This window comes from Buteo buteo, chromosome 4, assembly GCF_964188355.1.
Source record: "Buteo buteo chromosome 4, bButBut1.hap1.1, whole genome shotgun sequence".
Lineage (NCBI taxonomy): Eukaryota > Metazoa > Chordata > Aves > Accipitriformes > Accipitridae > Buteo > Buteo buteo.
Window position 1 is genome coordinate 25,553,152 of NC_134174.1, and position 12,445 is coordinate 25,565,596.

Genomic DNA, 12,445 nt, shown 5'->3' on the forward strand with positions numbered 1-12,445 from the left:
TTTCTGCTTGCCAAGGAGGTAATGGCTAACACCTGTCAAATACATTTTTTCTCTCCGCTGTTCTTTTTTCATTGCCCAGACCCAAACCCTATTGTAAGGTGAAAACAGGATGTCTTAACTCTACAAAATGCCAGACTTCGGTTTAACCAGAGGACACCTCAGGAGTGTGGCAGCCACAACCACTGCAAGGTGCCAGCTCCCAAAGGAAGGGCATGACCTGTACATGTCAATGTAAAGTGATTGTAATTATCATCAGACAACATTATGAGACATATAATAACTCTAATTACAGCAGGGTATCAAAATGTAACATTTAGTAATGATATTACAGAAAGATAATCAGATTACAGTGTGGCCAGCAGGACAAGGGAAGGGATCATCCCCCCTGTACTGGGCACTGGTGAGATTGCATCTCAAATACTGTGTTCAGTTTTGGGCCCTGCACTACAGGAAAGACATGGAGGTGCTGGAGCGTGTCCACAGAAGGGCAATGAAGCTGGTGAAGGGTCTGGAGCACAAGTCTTATGAGGAGCTGCTGAGGGAACTGGGGCTGTTTAGCCTGGAGAAAAGGAGGCTGAGGGGAGACCTTCTCGCTCTCTACAACTACCTGAAAGGAGGCTGTAGTGAGGCAAATAACAGTTTCTTCTCCCAAGTAACAAATGATAGGATAAGAAGAAACGGCCTCAAGCTGTGCCAGGGGAGGTTTAGACTGGATATTAGGACAAATTTCTTTACCAGAAGAGTTGTCAAGCATTGGAACAGGCTGCCCAGGGAAGTGGTTGAGTCACCATCCCTGGAGGTATTTAAAAGATGTGTAGATGTGGCACTTATGCACATGGTTTAGTGGTGGACTTGGCAGTGTTAGGTTAACGGTTGGACTCGATGATCTTAAAGGTCCTTTCCAACCTAAATGATTCTATGATTTATCTCTGCTGAAGACTGGGCTTTTTAATCATCAGCACCATTAAGTTTTCCTTTGTCCAATCTCCTTGCAGTCAGCAGACTGAGGAACGACGCAGTTATGAAGCTCTTCTTCAGGCAGGGAGCGGCTGAGATCCTGGACTCTGCAGAGTCCTTTCCTTCACACACTGTTACTCAAGAAGGGACCTTCATCTGTATGAGTGGCCTCTTATTTACTTAGTATCTTGGAGAAGGTATCAAGCACAGATGTGTGCCTTGTCTACACACTTTGCAATTAGTCTAATGAAACTAATGAAAGTATGTCAGGTACCCTAGGTGAGTGCATGCTTGTGAATGTACCTTCTGAAAGATCCCTGCTGTGTACATCACAAACTATTGACAGTGAACCTGTGCTTTAGGAACCTCTCTGATTCAGCAAACGAGAAAACTAAAGATTGACAGCAGCAATAGTAATGTAGGTCTGATGGTCTAAGCAATCAGAGATATAAGCAAAGAAGGATGTGTAGAAATAATAATACCTTTCATAAGATTAAAATATAAAAAGAAAAAGATCTAGTCACTTCTGGGGCCTCCAGTGAATGTGTTAGTTGTGGATGGTGCAATTTTTAATGGGTTATAAAGTAAAAATTGTGACCATATTTTAGTATTCAGTAGAGATGAATTTTATTTCTTTAGATGATGTTTTGTAGGTCTTTCTTGAAAATGAGGAGACACTGGAGGTAATTTTGTGAGACATGATCCCTAGCAATTCTTTTCTGTTTGATGAATCAGCAGCATGAGCTCTCTGTTTTGTAGTGTTTGCTTGGCTTCAGTCACAGAGTTTCTATGAGGGCATTTGGTTCACCAATGAAAGCATCTTGTGCTGATCTTCAAAAGAGAAACATAGAATTGCAGGCTCAAGAGTGGGATTGATTTCCTGGCACTTAATCCCAACTGCCTCTCTCCTTTCCTCCTTCCCTCTGTCTCTCATTCCTCCCATTGCAGATCAGTGATCTTATCCAGGCATCCTGGCTGTTGTCTTCTTCTGCCCTATAATCTGAAACATGTTTGTCTCTCAAACTGCCCAGGTGATGAACATGACCAAGTTAAACTCCAAGAAATTATTTTCAACACAAATTCGGTTTGAGGGCTGCTGCTTCTATTTTGACCTAAAAAAGGGCTTGCATATGGGAACCTAGTAACACTTTCCCAAATATATCAGTTGATTTCATAAAAGCATTTGCAACTTTATTGACCTGCTTAGGCTTTTGTCTTATGCAAATACAGAAGGATTAGCTTTTCTTACTAACCTGATTCTCCCATGCTACCCTGCTGTCTGATACAGCCAAACATACTTGCCATGATAGTTCATAGCCCCTATACTAAAAGACAGTAATGTTGTACATCTTAGTCATATCACAAGTTGAAACTGCTTAGAGTTGAAAAACAGTGCACAAACAATGCATAACATTTATTTCAGTGCACATATTAGGTAGCACCACTCCATCACTTTCAAAGAACTTTGTCATATGTTATACCAATACATCTGAGATGCTCATTCTCACCTAGGCTGTAACAATTTCATTATAGTTTGAGAAGAGTTTCTAGAGTTCTTCTTGCTTCTCCTGTGGAAGGAATTCATAGAGTTCACTAATACCATTTAAAGTTTTAATACTAGCCATGTAGATGAAATGGGTTAAGAAAAGTAGACGAGGAAACTTCTTTAAATCCTGTCTCCATCCTATGAATTCATGATCAGTGAACAGAGTAACTGCAGTAGACCTAAGTCAGAAGTCATTATTTTTCCCATAAGTATTATTGCCTTGTTGGACAGTCAGCTATGCAAATCACTGGATTTTGTAAATGGAAATACCAAGTTTGCATAGTCAGAGAAATAAGAACTGTTAAATAAATCATCTGAACAACGTGGCCTTAGCTGAAGAAATTCAGGGAAAGTGTTCTGATATACAAACTCATCAAAGCTGGGAATCTCGAAAAAGATTAATCAAAGCTCAAAGAGAATGCATACCTGAGTTATTTGGGGAGTAAGCTCTACTAAGCTCTTTCTTCCTTGCAATTAAGTATAATTACATGCATATCTGACACATGCATCACCATCACATGCATTTAGCTATAGGAGTGGAAGATTGCAATTTAGCAATGTCAAAACACATGGGTTTTTATACAGTGAATGAAAAGAATGGCATTATTAGCTTAGCCATTGCAGAAAAATACAGTGCAAAGAAGCAGACTGGCCTATGCCCTGGAGAAAGGTCATGGTACTTCTATGTATTTATACACATACATTAATGTTCAGCTTGAAGAAAAAAAAGAGGCCAAGGGGCTTGCTCAAAGTGAGTGAGTGGCACAGCTTAGATTAGAACAGAAAGCTGCTAAAGGTTGGTATGCTTTGATATGCAAACCTAAATATTTTGGCAAAAGGGCAAGGGCTTATACATGAATGCAAGCAGCTGCATCTTTCAGTTATTCATGGAGTGGCCGGCAGTAACAACAATAATACTTAGCACATTCATGGAACTGTGTATTTTCAAAACACTAATAAACAGTTACCTAGCATGGTGGTAAAGCATAAGCTCCACTTTATAGATAAGCAACCAAAGATACAGTTGACTATTGACTTGCTGAAAGCCACACCCAATTCAGTGAGGAACAAAATTAAAACTTAAGAAATCTTACACACGCCTTATATAGTCACTATGGCATTCTCCAAGTAACATGTACAAAATCATGTCATTCGCATATTAACTTGAGACTCAGTGGAATGGAGAACACACACTGTCTAATGTGCCTCTGCTCCCAAGCCCTTGTTTGCAAAATCATATATGCCTGTAGTTAGTAAAGAAGTATGGCATACATGTATATGAAATGTCATTAGCCAAGAGAGAATGAGCACAGAAAACACATTTTTACAAATCTTATACTAAACATATAGCATACCACAACTTTTCTCCTTCCCTCCATTCATTCCTTACTCTCTCTTTTTTCCCTCCCTTTCTCCCTCTCTCCCTCTTTCTTTCCTTCCTTTCTCCCTCCCTCCTTACGAAAGTGAAAATTTCTTGCCAGAAGCTCAGTGGATCTAACCTTGTCATGACCATATTTTTCCAGCTTTTCAAAAAGAGTTCAAATGAGGTTCTCAGAGTATTATGCTCTTTGACCTGTCTCTTGTTGGACAGAAAATCTAGAGCCACTCAAAATTATTAGTCGCTTTTGGAAAAATCTTCACCTGAAATTTTATATTTTCTTTACAGTTTTGCTTTTAATTGGTGAACAAATTAAAAGACAGCCTCAACCCTGGTAAGCACTCCTAATTTTGAGTTTACAGTTGTTCAGAAACGACATATCTAATTTACTTCATATTTCTTAGAAAAAAATTTACTGTAGCTCCAATTAATTTTTTAACCCAAAGTCCTCCATATTAGAAAGAGAAGCAAAGGGACAAAACTGTCCTATGTAGAAACCTAGCTACATCTCTAATGGCAGAATGGCTGACAATGCTCCATGATGGGATGATAGACCTTCATCTCAAGTGTTTTGAGTCCACCTACATCTACTGAAGGATTAAGTTTTATGATGCTCACCGGAGCTACTGCAATTAATATAATTTGAGAAACTACCCTCAACATATCTTATAATAAGTATCTTACCATTCTGAAAGATTTGTATGTGCCTCTTCAGTCATGAACTGGAATTGTTCAAGTAAACTGGAAAGCAACAAATGCACAGTCAGGACTGAACCAAGTCGCCTCACTGGGTCTACCATGTGATAAAGGTCACGCAGTAAAGTTTGAATCTTGGGTGCAGCAGAAGGGAAAAGCTGAAAAGAGAGACATTGATTAGAGACTACACATTAGAATATTTGTAAAATGCAAAGAAGTGAGAAATACTTAGAAGACAGTGTATATAGCACATGGATGGATATATATTAATGCTCTTTCCCACATGTGTAGAAAGTCACTGTCTTGCCCAGCCTTGCAAATCAGGATTACTAGTACTGACATGGAAGTTAACTCCTTTGCCTCTGATTTGACTTCCAGATCTATTCAACTCAATACCTCTTCAGAAAGGCGCATCAGTCTCCCATCCTGATACTCATCCAGAAGGTCTAGAAGAAATCCTGATATCATGCAGACTCTGAACAACAGATCCAGTTGCAGATCTTTTATTTCCCCAATACTCATAACTTCCCTCATTAACTGCCATGCCTATTCACAGACACTCTTATTTCTCCATCTCTATTCTTCTCCAAGAATGGACTCAGTTTAAGTGTGAAGAAGACATATTACATATTCCACCTGCTTTTTTTGCCACTTTTTCATCTATATCTATTCTCTGGTCATGATCTCAGTGTTGTACTGTCTGCAGTTCTTCCATTAAAACCTGCTTTGCTTCACTACGATTCTATTTTCTTACCAACTCAGTCATTTAAATAATTTTCCTCCTTTTCCTTTCACTCTGTTTTCTGGTCTCTGTTTCTGCTTTAACTGTTCTTTTCAACGAATCCTCAACTCAAATTCTCTGCTTTATTTTCTTAAGTTTTTTAATTTAAATTCCCCAAATCCTCCAAAATAAATCAGCCTAACCTCTACCTTCCTGCTTCCCTGTCCATCCAGCCTAATACATGTGCCAGAGACAGCAAAGAATGGTAATGAAGGAGAAATGTTAAGAGGTTTACATAAAATATACATCCAATGCAACAAAACCCTGTTTATTTTACCAGCTCAAATTGTCCAAGACTCTTCAACTCCTTTATGAAAGTAATCACTGAATTTATCTCTTCTAAAGACAAACATTGCTCATCTTCTCTGTGGTAAGTTCCATCCTATGAAGGAAAGGGCAGCATAGTCTGGTGAAATCACATGGAAAGCAGGGTGCTTTCATTAGACCCCAATCCCTTTGGTGATCAAAGGAACAAGTCACAGCAGCTCTCAACTTGCCCTAACCTCATCCAAAGTCATGTCAAGCCAGCTCCTTGATAGCTCTTCCCGTTTCTCAGTCTAGAATAAACTAGACTGTGCATTTGCTTTGTGTAGAAAAGTACCCATATAAACTACCATGGGAAGAGACTGCATGAAATATAGACAGTGAAGTGGACAGTTTGAAATGTGGTCTGGTCTCCTACAGAACACGGACTTAGGTAGTCGTATCATACGTGTGCGTATGTCTGCAGCTTCCTACTTTAGCGTGTCATAAATTTAGAACCCATGACCCTGTTTTAGTCACACCTATCTGAGGGGCAGAAGTCACATGGATAATTTAGTCCCTGTAAGCCTTGTAAGCAGGGGGGTCCTCAGAAATGCACCCTTAAAAGTGCCCAAACTGAGAGAAATACCGCTAAAGGAGATCCCAGCTTGTCAGAAATAGTTTTTACTAGTGATGCAAACTTTATACAGATCCTATAAATGCAAAAAAATTTAATTGGATCCTGCATTCAGAATAAGACACAAAGTTGTAGGAAACAAAATCTAATTCTGATCCTCATGAATCTACTTATCTGAGTTAATCAATTCTAGGTTTATGAAAACACACAAACCTGTATATTAAAAAAGACTATTTAAAAAATGGTAGGGAAATTATTTTAACTGTTAAAGTTTTAAATATATCTTTAAAGTCCTGTACTTTGGGAAATGACATAATTTGAGAGTGGAATTTTTATAAAAGAAAATTCAATTGTTTAATATAATTACAGTTTTATTCCCCAGAATTCAGTAACAGATAGTTTTGATTAAATAAATCCTTCATTCTATAATTTGGCACCTAAAATTTCAGAAAGGCATACAATTTAGAATGAAATATTTTCAGATAGTTAATAATAAGAAAAAGGTAGAATGAACTACCTTGTTCACAGCTGATCCATATATTTTTTGTAAAGCTTCTATGAAACTGGATGTTGAGGACACATTAGATAAGAGAAATTTAAAAGTATCTTCAAGAAGAAATTCTTTGAAAGTTTGGTCCTGAATGTTTGCTTCATCCTCATCTTGAAAATCAAAGTTTTCATGCACCTGTTGGAAAACAATATAAGAATTTATCATTTGAATATCAAGTTCAGTCTTCTTATAACCACATATACCAAACTGGAACTATTTATAAAAAAATAATAACAACACTAATAAAATAAACAGGATTATAATATAACAAATGCTGTACCACATTTTCTGTCAGAACTACACACCACAATGTTTGCTGACCTCCAGTGGATAGAGCACAATGTTGCATTCTCATGTGAGCTTTTTCTTCATGTGTTTGATGTGAAATTTGATTAAAAAAGTAAAATGTCAGCTTATATGTTAACATAACTCTTGCAAAACTCAGGTATTTAGGATTTACTACAGATGAAAGTGTAAGTTTTACAACATATAAACACAATGCATAAACTCATGTTTATAAAATATGAATAAATTAGTATTTTAGCATAAACACAAATATAACTTCAAGCTGCATGGGGTTTGTGCATACTACGGTTTCCAAGGGATGCTATTAGAAGTCAAATGTCATAGTAACTACCAAACGTTATTTTTTAGAGTAATTTGTATTTTCATAAGAAACTATTAAACCCCACTGATTTGCATGGATTATGGTTGATGGACGAGACTTCTATACAGGCAGGTAAACATTATGCTTTATGGTAAGTTTTTTAAGCAACTCCTGGGAGAATTTTTTACAGCTTGGTATACAGTTATTAAATTGTTAGGACAAGTCACATTTCTTATACTAGCTGAACAAGTCTTGTCAGACTAAAGAGGATATTGTCTTCATGGATTTTTTAAATTGTACAAACTTTCCTTCATATGTCCATTTTTCCTTTGTGTTTCAAGGATCTTTTTTTTGTGAAGGATGGAGAGATTGACTGCCCTGTTGTTACTAGAAATGAACAGATTTTAACTGAGGATGAATTTTAAAAGTGTTCTGTAATTTCCCAGGATATATTTACTAACTCTTTTTGCCTTTTGTGTGTCATAAATATGGACAAAGATTTTATATACCTAGGTATATACATATTCGTGTGTATATACTGAGGTAATGAGAAGCAGCTGGAAAGCAGTACAATTTTTGTTTCTGGCCAGGCTGTTCTGAGGCAGGAGTGGTACAACATTGGCACAGGGAGTTTATGCCACAAGTCACATTTCTCTGGTTTTGCGGTCCTTGAGAACCATTAAGGAAGAAGGCAGCACAGTAGAGATCAAAGCAGGTCATGGACTGAAGAAGTACGATAGAATTCATGGAGAACTTTAGTTTGTATTAAAAGCTGATTGTGGTATTTTAACTTCTTCCCTTCATCTTCGTGCTGGCACAGTAAATACCTACCTCTACTTTCACACAATGCTTCCTATGGATTTTGTTTCACTGATATTCAGTTGGGTTGATAGTTCTTTAGTGCTAAAACCGAAAGGTTTGCACACTTCAATGGTGTGGTGAATTTTATCACAGGAACTCTGTCCCTTAAAAACTGGTTTCTCCCACAGCAACTCTTCACTTCTAGGCAAAATTAATATTAATGTATTTGTACATTTCTCAGAGATCTGAGGGTACCTATCAAAGAGGGTTACTTGCTGTGTTCTTTTTGGTATAAGTTTTTTGGGTCAAGCAGTAATTTGTGTAATTTTCTCACCTCAAGAACTACTGGGTATATGGAGGTGCCGAATCCAATGTCAAAGGTTAGCATTTGAAAACATTGGCTGCATCTGAAATACAATATAACAGGAATCAATTCAGTGAGGTTAGGTACTGTTGTGAAATACAGAGTCATAGAATCATTCAGGTTGGAAAAGAGCTTTAAGATCATTGAGTCCAACCGTAAACCTAACACTATCAAGTCCACCACTAAACCATGTCCCTATATATGCTACAATGACATACACACAGGTCCAGAGAACACAGAAGAACATACACACACAAGTCAAGAGTCAGCATGCAATATAGACTAAATAAAATTTCTAAGAGCCAGCAGCATTAAACATAGGTGGAGTCAGATTGTGAGATGATGAAAACAGTGCTGTATTTAAGTGTATTTATATGGTTGACTTTTAAACCAGTGAGGGAGGTGAATGGAGGAGGAAATGCCTTTTTATGAGAATGAGGTCCTGCAAAAGCTTTGAAGACATTTGGAGGGCAATAGATGGCAAAACCACTGAAGCCAAAGAATTATGCTGCAGCTATGGGATGTTTCAAGGAATGGGCCAGGAGCTCTAAGCAAGTCTTGGGTTATGTAAACAAGAGATATCCATCCCATTGGTAAAAAATTGTTAGCGTTTGGACCACTGTCAAAACAGCTCTATCCCGTTACACTTCTCCCCTCCTCACTACCCTCTCCACTCACAATGTAAGTTTTATTCCCAACTTGTATAAGCCAAATAATGAGCTTTATATTACTGCTACTAAAACACCTGGGTTCTCACATAGCTTTATAAAACATATAAAAGTAATAAATAGTAACTTATTTAGTATTTGTCATAAAAATGTCAGGGATATGACATAACATATATAGAACAAATATTAATTTTAATTAATAAAAATATTACATAATAAAGGTTGATTTATGTGTAAGAACTGTAACACTCTAATAGAAGTGATTACAATGATTTAACACCCACAGAAATGTGACTGTTGCTGCCTAGGTATATTCCATAAGGTATATTTCATAAAGTATTCTACAGTGCCTCTTGTTCAGATTGCCTGCCACTGCCAGCTCTGAACCATCTGGGCTACTCTAACGTTAAATATTTGACATATGACAGAAGGCTCACTGAAGGGAAATACAGCTTTATATATGTTAGGACTAGCCCAGTTGTGAGTGATTTCTGTTCACTTGTGCTGCCTGAAACACTCCATCAGGACACAGCATCTGGTCCTAAGTATTCATCATAACCTTTTCACAAACCAGAAACACTGCGGATATTGAAGAGTCTTATTCTGTAAATGCAGCATGTCCTCACTTTATAAGGAAGTATGAAATAGAGGGGATTTTTTTAGTTTAGGAGTTGTGTATCCTCTACAATTTTTATTCTGTTCTAAGGAGCTATCTTGACAATAGCATAGCAATGACCACTGCAAGTCACTTACTGATTGAAAGAATTTGGTCCTGAGGCAGATGATTCACTGAAGACCTCAGTTATAAGCAGAAGTTTGCTTATAGCTTCCTTCATGTTGTTGAAGGCTTGCTGGGGAGAACTGCTTTTAAAGAATATCTCAAAAAACCTTTGCAGCTGTGAAAGAGATTACATACATTTTTGAACATTTACAGTAAATCAGTGCTTAAGATCATAAATTAAAAGGCTGGTAGAAGTAAAAAATGCCTTAGAATGCCAACTTAAGTTCTGATTCATTTGCACAGTAAAGTGGCATGAAAAGCTCCACACAGCATGCTAGTACAGAACGACTTTCTGTTTACAAACAAGTATATCAGAAGCAAATTCTGTATTAATGGTTTTAAAAAATATTGCTCACAGTCTAAGCTTACTTTGATAAAACCTTTTGCCATCAACTGGTTCTAGGCAATGGAAACCACAAACACTTATTTCTTCAGCCGTAAGTAATAGCACACTCAAAGTAAAAGCCTTTTCTCTTGTTGACATACCGTGCCAAGGGCTATCCCACTTGACCTTGACTATAAATCCTTACCCCAGGTTAACAAGCTTTAAATAGAATATAGAAGATGTTGAAAAAATTACCAGCCTCCGCAGCCTGTGTTTTGACTAAACTCTTGCATATCCTGAGGCTTTTAGATTTGTGGATCCTCCCAGTGGCATACTCACTGGCCTGCACAATGCTGTCCTCAGCTGCTTTCATCACTCATGTGAATTCACCCATCTCATCACTTCAGATAGAGATTCAGGGAAACAACTGAAGCAACACAGAGCCTCAGTGATGAGTGGAACACAGGCAGGTTTTGCTGCATTAGAGTCCTTTGTGCTAAGAAAAGGGCTGCTTTTGAACCATATTCCCATTAGAGTTATCACATGGCACAGAACCCGATTAATGTAAAACTATTAGATAATTTAGTAGTACTATATTACCAAAGAGATACATTTATATAGTAAAAACGTACTATCTTTAGAGATAAAGCACATAAAGTACACATAGAACATGTTTTGTATTGATATTCAAAAAAGAAAAATTTCTGATTATTTCCAGGAATTTCTCTACTACATTGTCTTAGAAATGCCATTATATCTTTTCTGTTATCACCCACTTATACATGTCCCACCAAGGTAACATGATGGAAGCATGCAGGCTTCTGTGGACAACCCCACTAGGGACTGATGTGGTTGGCATCTCTCTAGCTGCCTTTGACTACTACAGTCATGAACAAGTATCCACAGCAGATGGGTTAACCAAGCCTTGCCTTTAGCAGAAACCCATAACAAGGTTTAATGGGATATTTTGGCTCTTAAGCATGATCACAGAATCACAGAACCACAGAATGGTTGAGGTTGGAAGGGACCTCTGGAGGTCAACTGGCCCAAACGCCCTGCACAAGCAGGGTCATCTACAGCCCATTGCCCAGGACTGTGTCCAGGCAGCTTTTGAATACCTCCAAGGATAAAGACTCCACAAACTCTCTGGGCAACTTGTGCCAGTGCTCAGTCACCCTCAAAGTAAAAAAGTGTTTCCTGATGTTCAGAAGGAACCTGTTGTGTTCCAGTTTGTACTCATGGCCTCTTGTCCTGTCACCACTGAAAAGAGCCTGGCTTTGTCTTTTTTTACAGCCTCCCTTCAGGTATTCATACACATTGATGAGATCCCCCTGAGCTCCTGAGAAGCCTCTCCAGGCTAAACAGTCCCAGCTCACTCAGCCTTTCCTCATATAAGAAATGCTCCAGTCCCTTAACCATCTTAGTGGCCCTCCGCTGGACTCTCTCCACATACATCTTGCACTGGAGAGTCCAGAACTGGATGGACACAGTACTCCAGGTGTGCCACAAAGGCAGACTGCTGGCTGATGGTCAACTTGGTGTGCACCAGGACTCCTAGGTCCTTTACTGCAAAGCTGCTTTCCAGTCGGTTGGCCTCCAGCATGTACTGGTGCCTGGGGTTGTTCCTTCCCAGGTACAGGGCTTTGCACTTCCTCTTGTGGAACTTCATGAGGTTCCTGTCAGCCCATTTCTCCAGCCTGTGGAGGTCCCTCTGGATGGCAGCACAACCCTCTGCTGTATCATCCACTCCTCCTAGTTTTGTATCATTAGAGGGTACACTCTGTCCCATCATCCACACATTTAACAAAGATGTTGAAGAGGAATGGACCCAGTAGGGATCCCTGGGGTACTCCGCTAGTTACTGGTGATGTGTTATGAAATATTCACTGTGCTGACACCAGATCTTACAACATAGTCTGTGCACTCTAGTCCACAGAATTTTCTAGACAGTGTTGGAACCTCCCCTTGCCAAGTATGCTGGTCTGCATTGGCATGGATGAATGTCTTTCAATTTCTTCAGGCAGCATATTGCAGTTAAATGTAATAAGCGCTTTCCTTTTCAAAAAATACTGTATCGTTGCCTACAGCCAGCCATGGGAAATACTTGAGTA

At 38.5% G+C, this 12,445-nt stretch overlaps 1 protein-coding gene across 1 annotated transcript in view; it reads right to left on the reverse strand.

Annotated features, from left to right (window-relative positions):
- Nucleotides 1–12,445, reverse strand: part of CPED1 (cadherin like and PC-esterase domain containing 1) — a 170,010-nt gene that overhangs the window by 80,575 nt on the left and 76,990 nt on the right. Inside the window, exons 15-19 of the mRNA XM_075025008.1 lie at nucleotides 9,982–10,124; nucleotides 8,531–8,603; nucleotides 6,756–6,923; nucleotides 5,636–5,740; nucleotides 4,566–4,735 (exon numbers count right to left, since the gene is read on the reverse strand). Of these exons, the coding sequence (XP_074881109.1) occupies nucleotides 4,566–4,735; nucleotides 5,636–5,740; nucleotides 6,756–6,923; nucleotides 8,531–8,603; nucleotides 9,982–10,124 (659 nt within the window). The remainder of the gene's footprint in view (nucleotides 1–4,565; nucleotides 4,736–5,635; nucleotides 5,741–6,755; nucleotides 6,924–8,530; nucleotides 8,604–9,981; nucleotides 10,125–12,445) is intronic.